Source organism: Anomaloglossus baeobatrachus, chromosome 8 (assembly GCF_048569485.1).
Source record: "Anomaloglossus baeobatrachus isolate aAnoBae1 chromosome 8, aAnoBae1.hap1, whole genome shotgun sequence".
In the NCBI taxonomy this organism is placed as follows: domain Eukaryota; kingdom Metazoa; phylum Chordata; class Amphibia; order Anura; family Aromobatidae; genus Anomaloglossus; species Anomaloglossus baeobatrachus.
Genome location: NC_134360.1, coordinates 132946995 through 132963719, shown reverse-complemented (window position 1 = coordinate 132963719; position 16725 = coordinate 132946995). Strand labels below are relative to the sequence as shown.

Genomic DNA, 16725 nt, shown 5'->3' with positions numbered 1-16725 from the left:
GACCTTAATTTTTGGAGACATGTCCTGTGGTCTGACGAAACTAAAATTGAGCTCTTTGGTCATAATGACCATCGTTACGTTTGGAGGAAAAAGGGAGACGCTTTGAAGCCTAAGATCACCATTCCAACTTTGAAATATGGGGATGGCAGCATAATGTTGTGGAGTTATTTTGCTCCAGGAGGGACTGCTGCACTTCACAAAATAGATGGCATCACGAGGTAAGATGATTATGTGGCAATACAGAAGCAACATCTCAAGACACCAGCCAGGAACTTAAAGCTTTGGCGTAAATGGGTCTTCTAAATGGACAATGACCCAAAGCAAACTGCCAAACTGGTTGCAAAGTGGCTTACGGGTAATAAAGTCAAAGTGTTGTCGTGGCCATCACTAAACCCTGATCTCAATCCTATTGAAAATTTATGGATAAAGCTGAAAAGGCAGTGTAATCAAGGTGACCTACAGGCATGGCTCAGCTACACCAGTACTGTCAGGATGAATGAGCAAAAATTCCTACCAACTATTGTAAGAAGCTTGTGGAAGGCTATCCAAAACATTTGACCCAAGTCATACAGTTTAAGGTCAATGGTACCAAATACTAATGAAATATATGTAAACTTTTGACTTTGCAGAAAGTAATAAAAATGCCTTAAAACATTCTCAATATTGTGGCATTTGGCAAATATAAATAATTTTGGTTCTTAATTGACCTAAAACGGGAATGATTTATTCTGATTTCATGTCAGATCGTGAGAAAAATCTGCAGATATGTCTTTTTAGATAGTATATGCAAACTTCTGATTCAACTGTAAGGCTATGTGCGCACGTAGCATTTGTCCCTGCAGAAATTTCTGCAGCGATTTGAACAGCACACATGCGCTTCAAATCGTTGCAGAAAGAGTCCGTAATGAAAAAAAGAAAAGCCGATTTCATGCGCTCTGAGTGCAGCCCCTCCCATAGACAGAGCGGGCGCTGCATGCAGAGCGCAAGAAAGAAGTGATATGTCACTTCTTAGAACGCACGCTTCGGGCAGCAGCCGAAGCGCTGCGCTTTAATATGCCACGTGCGCACATCTCTTGCATAATCTTCATAGATTATGCTGGGGACGCAGGACGCATGCAGTTACGCTGCAGTGCAGATCGCAGCGTAACTGCATGCAAATATGCAACGTGCGCACATAGCCTAACTCAAAAGATTTGCTGCAGTAATTGCAGCAAAAGATGGTCATATAAAGTATTGACTCAGAGGGGTTAAATAAAAATGCATGTCACAATTTCAGATTTGTATTTCTAAAATATTTAGAAAACCATATATCATTTCTAGTGATGGTCGGGCTCGGAGTTCTCAGGGAACTTCGGGTAATGATCTAGGTCTGGCAACCGGGTCAGGGTAATTAAGAAAAATAAAGAAAAAAGGGTAAAGCAGGCGCATTATACTTACCGATTGTCTCATGCAGCTGTACACTCCTTCCACATTTGCCCATACTACTTTTGAGGCCGCTCATTATCCTTCATGCATATGCACTGCTTCTGCTGCCCACCGGCAGTCCCCGTATATCTGGTTGGTTTTATTCAGATGTGCCCTCACCCTGTATGACAGTGTGTCTAGCTGCAACCAATCAGAGGCGCTGTGTGTGTCTCTATTGGTGTAAAAGTAAATAAAAAAATTGGCTTAGGGTTCCCCCATATTATGATACCCAGAACAGATAACGCATACAGCTTCAGGCTGCAGCTCCCAGCCATGCACTTTACTTGGCTGTGTATCAAAATAAGGTGGACCGCATATGGCTTTTTTAAATTATTTAAATAAATAATTTTAAAAACCATCATTTGGTCCCCACAATTTTGATACCCAGCCATGATAAAGCCCAATAGCTGAGGGCTGGTATTCTCAGGCTGGGAACAATCATGGTTATTGGGCCCCCCAGCCAAAAAATAACAACTTGTAGCCACCCAGGATTGTCGCATTCATTAGGGGTGACTATCTTGGAACTTTACCCAACTCATTCTGATTGCCCTGCTGCAGTGGGTTTTTTTTTAATTGGGGTAATAAGGGGTTAAGAAGAGCTCACAGCTGCCACTAAGCACTAGATTACTAATGGGAGGTGTCCATGAGACCCCTCCCCCACTATTAATCTGTAAGTGAAAAGAAATAAACACAAACACCAAAAAAATCCTTTATTTTAAATAAAATAAAAAAATATCCACCTTCTTTCGCCCCTTTTTTAACCCTCAAAACATTCGGGTCTGAAGTAGTCCACATGAGGTCCCACGATGATTCCAGCTCTACTACATCTGAAGTGACAGTGAGTGGGCATAGAATATGACCACCCGCAGTGAATTTCAGACAGAGAATGAGCCACAGTAATGAGCAGAGACATCATCTCAGGTTATTTGCAGTCACAACTGAACTGAAGGTTCCCACTGTCCTCCACCTGTGACCACAAATAACCTGAGTGATGTCACCGCTCATCATGCGCCTCAGTTATTCTCTGCCTGGAGCTCACAGTGGCCAGTCACGTTCTTTGCCTATGCGTTATCACTACAGATGTAGCAGAGCTGTAATTGTTGTGGGAGTTTGTGTTGATTTCATCGGACCTGGGTGTTTTGAGGGTTAATAAAGTTGTGAAAAGAGGTGTTTTTTTGCATTTTATTTCAGATAAAAGATTTTTTCAGCATTTGTGTTTATTTCTTTTCACTTACATAACCCCTTATTACCCCAATTGCCACCGTACCAAGGCAATTGGGATGAGCAGGGTAAAATTCTGTGATTGTCGGATCTACTGGATGTGACAATCCTGGGCTGCTGTAGGCTGCTATTTTTAGGCTGGGGGCCCAATAAGCATGGGTTTCCCCAGCCTGAGAATACCAGTTCCCGGCTATTGACTTTATCATTGCTTGGTATCAAAATTAGTAGGGACTGCATGCTGTTTTTTTAAGTTATAAATTTAAATAGTTAAAAAAAATCTGCATGCGGTTCCTCTTATTTTGATACACAGCCAAGATAAGCACACAGCTGGGGGCTGCAGCCTGTAGCTATATTCTTTATCTATGCTGGGTATCATTATATGGGGGGACCCTACGCCATTTTTTAAAATTTATTTTTACAGCAATAGAGATGCACACATAGCGCCTCTAATTGGTTGAGGTCAGACGCTGTCACACAGGGTGGGGGCGTGTTTGCTGCAACTAATCAGAGATAGGGGGACTGCTGCTGGGCAGGTGAAGTAGTGCATATATATGAGGTTATTGAGCGCCCCAGGAAGTAGCGTTAGAGCTGCTGGAGACTCACTAAATGTAACGCCCATGCTCCAATCCCCCTATCCCTTATTCTACTATTTTAAAGTGCCAGATTCTAGTCCCATAGACTTATATGGGGTCCAGTGTCCGGACAGATATCCGGGATCAATTCTGTTCCGAATCCGCCCATCGCTGATTATTTCCTTTACACCACAATATTTGCGATTTGTCATGCCTTGGGATTTGATCCAGCATTTCTTTGTGCTCTGATCTGTTTCCCTCTCCACTGAGCCACAGTTTGGTTCGGTCTCTGTCCAGGTTCTGATTTTCTTTTGTTTGAGTTAATTCCTTTTGTGCCAGCAAGTGTTTTCAATGCTGTAATTCAGCCTGTCTTTTCACCTGGCCAGTGTAACTATTTAGAGCTTCCCCTGGCTTTTCTTTCCCTCTGGTGATATCCTGAAGTGCATCCTAAGTTCTTTGGATTACAGCCTTTCAGCCAAGTGGTATTTTCTAGCAGATTGTGACATAATTGGTGTAATCTTATTTTTTACGCTGCATCTTCCCCCCCCCGAATTCTTAAAGAGCTACTGTCACGGTTGTCTCCCTGTTTTTGGAGGCTAGTGACAACTTTGGACTGGAACCTCTCATCTTAGTCGTTCCCCCTAAGTGTGCAGTGACGGAGTGTAAGTTATTGTCTTCAGTTGTTGGTTCTGCCAGGAGTTTTTCTCTTCTACCCAATGCATGCGTCAAAATAAATGTCCAGGACCGGACCTGTGTAAGAATAACCTTGTATGGGTGTCCACTAAGAACACCAGTGTCTGAGGTTCTAGGCTCATGGTTTGTTGGTCCCTTTAGGGTAAGTAATATTCTTAATACTATGGCCCTATGGCTGAAGCTACCCCCAGCACTTACCACCCGTGACGTAGATCCTTGCTCCAGAGATGTGTGTTGCTTCCTACTAGTAACCGGAGGACCTGTTCACATTTGAGGTTGACGATATTGCCAGTTTTGAAAGTCTGGAGGCCTCTTTTTAAAGGTGGGGGGGTACTGTTACTGTCGTCTACATGTTTTTGGAAACTAGTGACAACTTTTGGACTGGAGCCTCTCATCTCCATCTGGCTATCTACATTTAAATGTGGTTTAGTTTCCTTTAGTATTTAAACAGTTAATGTCAATTTTGCTGCTGGCAGCTTCTTCAGCAGTCCCTAGATGAGTGCTTTAGCAGCTTTGTAGTCACTCCCTTCAGCTTTAAATAGAGGTGTTCCCCAGCTATCCCTGCAAAAGATACAAACTCATTTGTATACTGGCCCCCTTAGTGGAAGGAGCTGTGTTGGAGCGTACCAAGAAGCCAACCTTTATCCTTTTGTGTTGTAGTTTTTCCCCTGTTTGTCTCCCCTACGCTCTTGTCTTATTATTGCAGCAGTGGGTCTAGTGTACTCCATCGGCCTCTCACTAGTAAAGACATCTATAGAGTTTCCCAGGGTCTCAGGGTTCTGCTAGGCGACAGTTGCAGAGACTGTAATAGGACTGGCTAGGAGAGTAGGGATAGCTACAGGTGAGGATAGGGGGGGTTCATCTACCCACCCACTAGCACAAGGGCCCACCATTGTTATTGGGTCCCCGGTGTTCCCCCTTTTTTGTAGTGTTGTTTTGGTGGGGGGGGGGTTTCATTGCATGTCAGACTCCTTTTGGTCTGAACGTGCTCACCACACTTGAAAGAGTGACAGGTACGTGATACCCTTGATGGCCGATTAGGAAGCAAGGTCCGAGCGCTAATCTTAGTCACTTGGTTAAGCTTGCTTTAGTCGGCCCGGGGCTTTTAAGGACTGTGAAACTAGGATCTTTAGTCTGTACAAGAACTGGGTGGGGTCAGGTGTAGTCGTATTGAGTTAGTTTTACGTTATTTTCCACGTGTGCACTATAGTGCACATAACACTACTTAGTGTTGGTATGTCACATAAAATCTCAATAAAATACATATATGTTTGTAGGTGTAACTTGAAAAAAATGTGTAAATGTTGACAGGGTTTCAATACTCTTTCAAGGTATTGTGCATTTGCATACTTTGCTGTCAATATTTAGGGGATGGATTTCCTTTTCTGCACTTCTTCCAAGAAAATCAGCAACAATATCCAAATCCTATATCTGTCACTATAGAAACTTTCAACTCACATGCTATAAAAAGGGGCAATTGAAAATCACTCAATTTTACTGTATGTTTTTGGATAGTTTGTCTACAGGGGGCTTTACACGCAGCGATATCGCTAGCGAGCATACCCGCCCCCGTCGTTTGTGCGTCACGGACAAATCGCTGCCTGTGGCGCACAATATCGTTAGTAGCCATCACACGAACTTACCTGCCTAGCGACGTCGCTGTGGCCGGCGAACCGCCTCCTTTCTAAGGGGGGGCGGTTCGTGCGGCGTCACAGCGGCGTCACTAAGCGGCCCCCAATAGAAGCGGGGGGGCGAAGATGAGCGGCCGTAACATCCCGCCCACCTCCTTCCTTCCACATTGCCGTAGCTCAGAATTTCCAGGGGCAGGTGAGTGGGGTTTTTCCTTTTTTTTAAGTTTACACTACATTTTGTCATGCTGTTGTTAGCTCCAGTGTGAGCCATTCAAACACTGCAAGTGGCTCACACTGGGATGAGCACCGAGCACAGCACTGATGCTCCCTTGGGTGGTGTTCGAACGTAAAGCACCAGAACTACGAACCCAAACTCTCGGCTTTTTAATAAGAGTCCGAACACCGATCCTTGGGTTCGCTCATCTCTAGTCAAATTCTTATGAACATATTACCTGACTGTCTGTCATTCTCCGCTGCACCTATCTCTCCCCCTTTTTATTTTTTAAAATATTTTTCTGATACACGGTGTTCCCTGGGATGTATCATCACTAGGAGGCAAGCTGCAGCTGATTAAATCCAGAGATGTGCCGGGTATTTGCACATCCCTCCAAGGTGAGAATACTGCCATGTGCAGTTTCTGTCAGCCCTTACTATCTCAATTTTTATTAAGGTTTCCTTCATTAAGGAGTGCACTCTTTTTTTTTTATTCTCAATATAGTTTTTTTTTAGCTCAGGGAGCTGACATCACTGTTTCAACGACAAGAAAAAAAAATTATGCCAGCCTGGCATTGCTGTAAATACACTGACATGGATGTTTTCAGTTTTTTTTACCATACTATGAGTGCCATATAAACAAAACTTACACACGAAGGATGGGAAATCTTCCATATGGAAATCCTTAATGCACAAGAACTAACAAAACCTAAAAGGAAGAAAAATGGAAAAGGCCTAAAGATACCAGTATGGATGACCAGAAAATTACATCACCTGCTTAAAAAGAAAAAAGGAAACATACATCAAGTGGAAGATGAGGGTTAAACCTAGGTGTGAATACATGTCAGTTTGCAGACTCTGCAAGACAAGCGTCAAAGGAGCTAGGGCCGAACATGAATTGAGACTTGCAAAAGAGGCCAAGAGTAAGGCAAAAGGATTTTGGGGGTATGTTAAAAGCAAAAGAAAAGTGAAGGAGACAATAGGAGTTCTGCAGAATCAAAAAGGTGAAAGAGTCAACAAGGTGGAACAGCAGGTGGAGATACTAAATTCGTATTTCGTATCTGTCTTCTCCCAAAAAAGTAATGCAAGCATCAACAATAATCATGATAGAAATAATGGTCAGGAGGCATCCAAGGTAACAATAAGCAAAGAATTGATATTAGAACACTTAGCCAAGTTAGAGGAAACCACGTCCCCAGGTCCAGATGATTTACACCCTAGAATCCTGAAAGAGATAGCTGAGGAAATAATAGCACCATTTAGCATAATCTTCAATAAATCATTGGAAACAGGAGAGGTCCCACTAGATTGGAAAAGGGCAAATATGGTTCCTATCTACTAAAAGGGGGAAAAGGAGGATCCAGGGAATTTCAGGCCAGTAAGCCTGAGCTCTATTGCAGGAAAAATGTTTGATCAAATTGTCAAAGAACATTTACTTAGGTACCTGAACCAAAACCAGCACTGCTTTATGACCAAAAAATCTTGTCAGGCCAACCTGATTTCCTTCTACAGCAAAGTCACTGAATGGATGGACCAGGGGAATTATTGGGAAACTCATAAAATTTGCAGATGATACTAAGATAGGAGGAGTAGCCAAAACTAGAGAGGAAAGAGCGTATTCAAAAGGCTCTAGACGCACTCGAACAATGGGCTGCGGAGAACAGAAAGGTTTTTAACAGGGTCAAACGCAAAGTCCTATATCTGGGTAGAAGAAATGTAAAAAGCAGATATAGTATGGAAGGAATAGAACTAGGTGATAGCACCAGATAAAAGGACTTGAGCATAATAGTGGATCCCAGATTCAACATGAGCCAACAATGCGGAGCTGCAGCTAAAAAGGCCAACAAAATTCTGGCATGTATCAAGACAAGCATTGAATCTAGATCAAGAGAGGTAATTATTCCCCTATACTCTGCCCTGGTCAGACCCCACCTGGAATACTGTGTACAGTTCTGGATGCCCCAAATCAAGAAAGACATCGATATATTGGAGCAAGTCCAGAGAAGAGCAACCAAGATGGTAGAAGGTCTGCAAACCATGTCCTATGAAGAACGGCTAATAGAACTAGGGATGTTTAGTTTGAAAAAGAGAAGGCTGAGAGGAGACTTAATAGTGGTCTACAAATATCTGGAAGGTAGTAACAGTGCAGAGGGAACTACCCTATTCTCTTGAGCATAAGAAAGTACAAGAAGCAATGGGATGAAACTTAAAGGAAGGAGATTTAGATTAGACATTAGGAAAAACATTCTGACAGGGCAGTCAGAGAGTGGAACAAGCTACCACGGGAGGTGGCGAGTTCTTCCTCAATGGAAATCTTCAAGCAGAAACTGGATAAACATATAGCTGGGATGATTTAGGAAAGCCTGCACTCGCAGGGGGTTGGATCCGATGGCCCTCGAGGTCCCTTCCAACTCTTATTCTATGAATCTATGAAAAACTAAAAAATACAATGGCTGAGTTGCATTTTTTTTTATTTCACTCCACTTTGATTATTTCCTGTTTTTCAGTGCATTGTATGCTAAAATGGATGGTTATTAAAAATTATGAGTCCTGGAAGAAGAGAAAAGAAAAATTCAAGTCTTAAAATGAGCATTAGCTGCTGAGGAAATGGGCAAACTAGTACGGCTGCCAGATATACAACACGTGTGAAATTTGCACACCACAGCTCTATACACTGTGTAGTGGCTATTCTCAGGTGCTACAGCTGAGCTTTTATTGAAGTGATTGACAGGTTAGCAGCATTAATGGAGAATGACTACTGCACATTGTATGGAAATGGGATGTCCTATCTCTTTATTCAGTTTAGGGGTACTTCACACACAGCGAGATCGCTACTGAGATCGCTGCTGAGTCACGGTTTTTGTGGCGCAGCAGTGACCTCATTAGCGATCTTGCTGTGTGTGACACTGAGCAGTGGTCTGGCCCCTGCTGTGAGATCGCTGCTCGTTACACACAGCCCTGGTTCGTTTTTGTATTGTTGCTTTCCCGCTGATAAGCACATATCGCTGTGTGTGACAGCGAGAGAGCAACAATCTGAATGTGCAGGGAGCCGGAGCCGGCATCTGGCAGCCTGCAGTAAGCTGTAACCAAGGTAAACATCAGGTAACCAAGGTGGTTACCCGATATTTACCTTCGTTACCAGCGTCTGCAGCTCTCATGCTGTCAGTGCCGGCTCCCTGCACACGTAGCCGGAGGACACATCGGGTAAATAAGCAAATGTTTACTTATTAACCCGATATGTGATGTGGCTACGAGTGCAGGGAGCCAGTGCTAAGTGGTGTGCGCTGGTAACTAAGGTAAACATCGGGTAACCATACCCGATGTTTACCTTAGTTACCAGTGTCCGCAGCTTCCAGACGCCGGCTCCCTGACAGCACAGCGTCGCTTCCACGTCGCTGCTGGCTGGGGGCTGGTCACTGGTCACTGGTGAGATCTGCCTGTTTGACAGCTCACCAGCGACCATGTAGCGACGCAGCAGCGATCCTGACCAGGTCAGATCGCTGGTGGGATCGCTGATGCATCGCTAAAGTGTGACGGTACCCTTACTCTTGCCTCTGTAGGACATCCACCAGTTAATTGATAAGTGTGTTGACTGTTGTAATGTACATAAAGAGTCCTTTAAAGTGAACTCCAATTCTCCAGAGCAGGAAAGCGTACTGCTCTGATGCAGGAGATAGCCCCCTCAAAAACAAATGATTAAGGATTGTTCTCATCTGAAATGCATAGATCTACACTGTTTTTTTTAGATTTTTGCACATGACATTTGATGTCTGAATTTCAACCGTTGGATTTTCTATTAAATACATTTTGTCTGCACATCATAGAGCTGGAATTTTCTTTATATTGAATCTTGTACCCCCACTGAGCTAAATATGCTAACTTATCCTGGACCATGCATTTAAAGAATGCAAGTATTGAAAATATCTATCTATGACTACCATATGGTGTTCTACTTTCGACCGTTGAATTACCTTTCGAGAAAATTTTTCTCTTGTGTCCTTCTCTTCTTTGCTTGGTGCCTTATAAGGAGAAGACATTTGCCGAAGAATTTCCTTTTTGGTCGCAGGTGTTGCTTCTTGGTCTTCACTGACGAGCTTGAACTTTCTCCAGTCATGTATGACACCTTTTGGTCCTGTGTAAGTAAAGGGGGGTTGACTGAGAATAAAATAAAACATCTTCATGTTGTATTAAATAAATCCGGTTCTCAAAGATGCACTTAACATTCATTTCAGTTTCTTTCAGTAATAATCAATAGTACAAGAAGAGCTAAGAAATTTTTGAAATCTTATTACAGAACAATGTTTCTTTTTGAATTGGGGGTTTACTATCAGAATACAGCGAGTTGCAGACTAGGAACGAGAACAGACAATGAAGGGGATAAAGTCTTTTGCTTTGTAAACAACTTGGTTATGGATCTAGTAATGTAAAATATCACATAAAGCTTACCACAAGAAAATAAACATACAATCGGCCAGGAGAGACTGAGATCAATGTGCTGCCCCAGCGACACTTTCCAGTGTATCAGACTACTGGAACAATTTATCTAACAGAAAGCCAAACAATACTAGAAAAAAAAACTCTAAGTAAGAAGTGCAAATCAATGGGTGTACAGCAGGACCTGTTGCTGGATCTGCACAATGACTAACAAATTTAGCTATATTACTATCTTCCCTTTCCCCTTCACACACTTACACAGTAAAGCTGGTGTCACACACAGCGACAACGACAACGACGTCGCTGCTACGTCACCATTTTCTGTGACGTTGCAGCGACGTCCCGTCGCTGTCGCTGTGTGTGACATCCAGCAACGACCTGGCCCCTGCTGTGAGGTCGCCGGTCGTTGCTGAATGTCCAGCTTCATTTTTTGGTCGTCACTCTCCCGCTGTGACACACACATCGCTGTGTGTGACAGCGAGAGAGCGACGAAATGAAGCGAGCAGGAGCCGGCACTGGCAGCTGCGGTAAGCTGTAACCAGCGTAAACATCGGGTAACCAAGGGAAGACCTTTCCCTGGTTACCCGATGTTTACGCTGGTTACCAGCCTCCGCTCTTGCTGCCAGTGCCGGCTCCTGCACTGTGACATGTGGCTGCAGTATGCATCGGGTAATTAACCCGATGTATACTGTAGCAAGGAGAGCAAGGAGCCAGCGCTAAGCAGTGCGCGCGGCTCCCTGCTCTCTGAACTGTGACATGTAGCTGCAGCACACATCGGGTTAATTAACCCGATGTGTGCTGCAGGAGAGCAAGGAGCCAGCGCTAAGCGCGGCTCCCTGCTCTCTGAACATGTAGCACAGCGACCTTATGATCGCTGCTTCTGCTGTGTTTGACAGCTAAGCAGCGATCATAACAGCGACTTACAAGGTCGCTGTTACGTGACCGAAAATGGTGACGTAACAGCGACGTCGTTGTCGCTGTCGTTTAGTGTGAACCCAGCTTAACAGGCAACCCCAGGTGCCAAGTGCTTTGTATAAAAGCAATCTTTGCATGTGATCAAGTTCAATCCTGTATAAATGGCTGCAATCTGTCTAAACCAGTTTGGTGCCAAAACTGAGCAATAGAAGTAAAAAAGGTTAATGCCAGCTCACCGATCTTGTGATTCTCCAGGTTACAGTCCTAGGTGTGGATATTACGATCCTCGCATGGAAGTAAAAAATGTGCTCGGGGCTCCAGCTTGAAGGGCTTGAAAGGGAGGGAGCGCCTTTTGACATTTTGAATGCAAATTGGCTGAAATCGTTAGCGGATACCATGTTGTGTTTGTAGAGCCCCTATGTGCCTAAAAAGTGGAATTGCCCCACAAGTGACTCTGTGTTGTAAACTAGAAACCTTAAGGAATCATCTTAAACCTCCAGTTGCCTCACAGAATTTTATAACCTTGAGCCATGAAAATGAAAAATACATTTTTACCACAAAAATTTTGCTTTAGCCCCAAATCATTCATTTTCAGAAGGGTTACAGAAGAAAATGAACCACACAATTGTGCAATTTCTCATGATTTTGCCAATACTGTTACGGGGGGCTATCTGATAAGAACCTAAAGGAGTATCAGACAGTCAGGGTCCACCGTGCAAAGACTCTGCTGCAGACTATGGCAGAGTGCAATACCTCTGTTAACTCACAGAAGGATATAATAAGTAAGTAAAGCAATTCCTCCCTTACTTGGAGGGTGTGTGGAATGATCTCTGTTAATAATCACAGAGACAAATGCAATGTGTGCAAAATGGCACCTACCTAGGTCCGCTCTTCTAGTGGTGCAAAAGAGACGAACAGCAGCGTAAGCCGCACAAAGCTCCTACCTGCGTTCGCTCCACTAGTGTGCGAGGACACGAACCACTAGATATGGCACCTGCCTAGGTCCGCTCTTCTAGTGGTGCAAAAGAGACGAACAGCAGCGTAAGCCGCACAAAGCGCCTACCTCTGTTCGCTCCCCTAGTGTGCGAGGATACGAACAACTGCCAGACGCAGTATAAGGAACGTTACCCTAGCGGCAACGTCCACCTACGAGTAGAATCACAAGGCCCAGCCAGACCATGTGCCTCAGGCACCTGCCTATGTCCGCTCCCCTAAGAGGTAAGGATACGGACAGCAGCCGAAGCTGTAAGGTATAAGAACTCTACCCTGCCGGTAGCGCTCACCTAGCATAGACAGAGGAATGCCTAGAGGAACGCGCACAGAGCGTCTACTCATATGCATGAACCAAGAGGACTGAGCACCATGCGGCGTGTGTCAGGGTCTTATATAGACTCTGTGCCTCATCCAAGATGGAGGACACCAGAGCCAATCCGCTGCCAGAACGACAGGAGTGACGTCATGCTGGCCTATCACCGAGCAAGCCGTCACAAGCACATGACCAGCGACCAATCGGCATAGAAGGTGTCAGAGACATGTGACCTCGTGTCAGCGATGATGTCACCCGCACATGTGCAATGGCTCCAAGATTGGACTTAGTCTCTGGCGCTCGCACATGTGCAGTAGCAAGAAATCTGGACTTAGTCTCCAGCGCTCGCACATGTGCAGTAGCAAGAAATCTGGACTTAGTCTCCAGCGCTCGCACATGTGCAGTAGCAAGAAATCTGGACATAGTCTCCAGTGCTCGCAGCAACCGTAACAAATACCCTCTATGTGATCAAAAACTACTTTTGAGGCACAGTACACAGGAAAGAATGGAAGGAGCACCATATTAGCATTTCAATTTAGTTGGAATGGTTTGCAGGTGCCATGTCACATTGGCAGAGCACCTGAGATGCCAGAACAGCAGAAATCCCCCATAAATGACCCCTTTTTACAAATTGCACCCCTAAGTGAACTTATAGAGGTGCAGTGAGGATATTGACACTACAAGTTTGTCCCAAAATTTTATAGTATTGGGTAATGAAAAAAAAATAATTACATTATTACCACTAAAATGTTTTAATTCCAGATTGCTAACTTTCATAAGATGAATAAGTAAAAAAGGAATCATAATGTGTGACATAATTTCTCCTGAACGTAGCAATAAGCCACGTGACTGTACAGTAGTGTCACGCTTCCCGGTCCCCTGGCCCCGCTCTCCGGTCCCCGTGGCCCGCTCCCCGGCGGCGTCCCCTGCTCACCACTCCGGTCCCGGCCTCCTCTTCCCCGCCTGTGGCCTCCATGCGTCCAGCTCCCCGCTCCCGGCGCTCCTCTGCGACGTGGGACACCCAGCCGGGCACCCCTGCTTCCTCTGCACCGCTCCCTGGACTGGCTTCTGGTACTCGGGCCTCGCGCATGCGCATTAGGGCGCGCGCGCGGTCATTGACCCTTTCTTAAAGGGCCAGAACCTAGAAACAGGAAATTGCATAGACAGGTACAGGGTATATTAAGAGTCACTATCCTGGTGGGCAGGGCCTGTTCTACGTGTTTGATAGACTAGGAGTTCAGGTCCCCGTATTGCTTGCTCTGTCTTAACCCTGTCCTGTCTCGTAGAGCCTGTCCTGCCACGCCAGCCGCTCCGAACCACGTCCGTGCCAGTACCCCGACGGTGACTTCGGCGGATGTTCCACCACCTCTGCAGCTCCGCCAGTCTCCAGTCCCTGGCTCCGTTTGGTGACCCGTCCCATCGCTCAGCAGGTTCCGGATCCCGCCTGACCCTACTACCCGGCATCGGGCCCTGAGCCTCGTCACCCGGACTACCGTCCAGAACTCCGTGTGTTCAGCAACATCCACCTTTCCAGCTCTCCTACGGACTGTCTGACTACCAACAGTGCTTCGGCTGCCGTGCATCCAGACCCTCTGGCGGGGTGACCGGCCTGGCTGCCTCCTCAAGGGAAACCGGTGTACGGTCCAGAGTTTCCACCACCTGGACGCAACAAGTAGTGTTTGGCAACACGGCAGGGTTCAGGAAGGAAGCAGTGCCATTTGACTTTTGGAGCACAGATTTTTCTACAATAGTTTGTGGACTTCGTTAGCAGAGTTTCTAAGTGCCAGAAGAGCAGAAACTCCCTAAATTGACCAGATTACAGAAATTACACACCTCTGGGAGTTCATCTATGGGTGTAGTGATGATTTTGTCTCTGGAAAACACCCATGAAATCAAATGCAGTGATTGTTCCAGAATTAAAAGTTGCAAATAAACCCTTGTTGTGCCCAGTACATTGTTGTGCCCAGTAAATTTTAGTTCCCATACATTGTGCCCATCTCATGTTTCTGGAGACACACACCCCGTAAATTAATTAGACTCTCCTCACTACAACAATGCCAAACATGTGAATGTTAACTGTGGTTTAGCCACATGATAGTGCTCAGAAAGGAAGGGGGCATTTTAATTTGAGATTGCGGATTTTGCTGGATTTCTTTTTTGGGGGAGCCATATTACTTTTCCAGAGCCCATGTGCTACCAGTAACGTGAAAGAAATATTTAGTTAAAAGATGATGAACCTGAGTGGGGATATTTTTTTTGTAGATTCAGTTGAATTCTTTTTGGTAACAATTTGGGGTACAGAACATTTTGGATCATTTCACATTTACCCTTTGCTCTATACTGAGCACTTTCATCAGAGTTTGTATCTTCCTCTTCAAAACACGTGATTCAGGTGAACCCCCCTCAAGTGACCTCATTTTGGAAACTACATCCCTCAAGAAACATATATAGATGTGTGGTGAGCACCTTTAATTCTCAGGTGCTTCACAGAATTTTACAACCTTGAGCCTTGAAAATAAAAAAAAACACTTTTTCTCCACGAAAATGTTCTTTGAGCTCAGTTATTTTTGTTTTTTACAAGAGTAACAGGAATAAACGGATGTACAATTTCTCCTGAGTATGATGATACCCCATATTTGGAGGAAAACAGCTGTTTGGGTGCATAGCAGGGCTTGCAAGAGAAAGAGTGCAATTTTACTTTTTGAACGCAAAATTGGCTAAAATCGTTAGTGGATGCCATGTTGCGCTTGGAGAGCCCTTGATGTGACCCCATTATGGAAACTAAATTCCTCAAGCAACTTTTCTAGGTGTGTATGTAGCGCCCCTGAAGCCATCAGCAGCTAAAGGGAACTGCATCCGATCCAGGATGCAGGGCCCACCCCCAGGGACCCAGAAGACTAGTGCCTGTAACACCAAAACATTCATTTTAATCCCTGTTTTTCACATTCCCAAAGACTGGTGACAGTCTAGGGTTGGACCCAATGGATGACTACCTGGGAGTGGAACCGATCCAGTCCACTAGACAATAGCCAGGGGGGAGAGGTCTGACAGTCAGTAAGTGGAAGTGAGAAGAGACGTACGTAACTGTACTTACAGGAGAGTGTAGCGGTGACCTGAGGGCCCAGGTGTGTGGTTGCCAGTGGAGTATGGTGGAGTACTCCCGGAACCATAGCACCGACGGGGTACAGAGCCCTAGGTCAGGAAACCGCTCCAGGCAGACCTGATTAAAATCTGCACAGTGAGAGGACCATCCAGGACCTCACTGACCATAAAGATCGGGACACAGTAGCAACGGGAGAACCGGGGAACAGGAACCGAGAAACTGACCCCATAGGGTTCAAGCTACCTGTCATACGGACTAAGACTAAAAGATGGCCAGGAGGGGAACCCCAGACGCTCCAAGCCACGGGGACCCATCAACCAGAGACAGGTGCAGAGGAAGACAGCCACCAGGTCGCCACACCGGCACTGGAACTAAGGGGACCAGTGGTAAGGACCAGCCTCCATCAGGCTACCAGCCATAACAACACTGAGTAAAGAAACCAGTCACACTGCAATCTCTTGTGTGGCCTAGCTTCTTTCCACACTCAACAACATCATCTATCCCCTGGGGCCTGGCCCTACTTGCAGAGATCCCAACATCCAGGCTGCCACTAACATCAGCCCCAGTAGTAAGAAACTGTGCAGCAGCAGCAGCTCCACTTAAATAGCCGCAACCCGCAAGTGGCGTCATGACAAAAACTTTCTCATCATTCCCCTGTAAATAACCCCTTTTAAGCAACCCCCAGGGTCACGGAACCGGGCAACAGCCATCCAGTGAACTGTCCTAGTAAATACACTGCCTGAGTACCCCATAGCCCTGGGGTGAGTCAGCTTTCTGCCACTTTGAACAAGATTGGACTAGACCTGTCTACACTGGGTGATGTGCGCCTTATGGACTGGGTTTATGACTTGTAAAACTGCCGCCATTTTGTGTGAAAAACTGACTGCGCCACAGCCGTAGTGAAAAAGGTGCGAAACGAGATCCTGCCCCCTGGGAGTGACAAAGGATGTAAAAACGAAACTGGAAGCCGGGAGCCCGGAGGCCCAACCACAGAATGCCTCCCGGACTGCTACAAGTAAGACCATGACTGCCCCAGGGGATCGTGGAAGTGAACCAGGTTGTCCTGAAGTGTGGACTGCAGAGAGGCTGGAGGAAGAGGCCCAGCAGCTGTGCCGTGTCATGCGGGTGCAGTACCTCTGGCAAATAGAGGAGTGGAGAGCCGGTATGATGTAG

The 16725-nt window shown here is 45.5% G+C and overlaps 1 protein-coding gene across 1 annotated transcript in view; it reads right to left on the bottom strand.

Moving 5' to 3' along the window:
- The window catches only part of PDC (phosducin), a 243959-nt gene that overhangs the window by 7919 nt on the left and 219315 nt on the right, over positions 1–16725 (bottom strand). The window contains exon 3 of the mRNA XM_075320934.1: positions 9766–9926. Coding sequence (XP_075177049.1) covers positions 9766–9926 — 161 coding nt within the window. The remainder of the gene's footprint in view (positions 1–9765; positions 9927–16725) is intronic.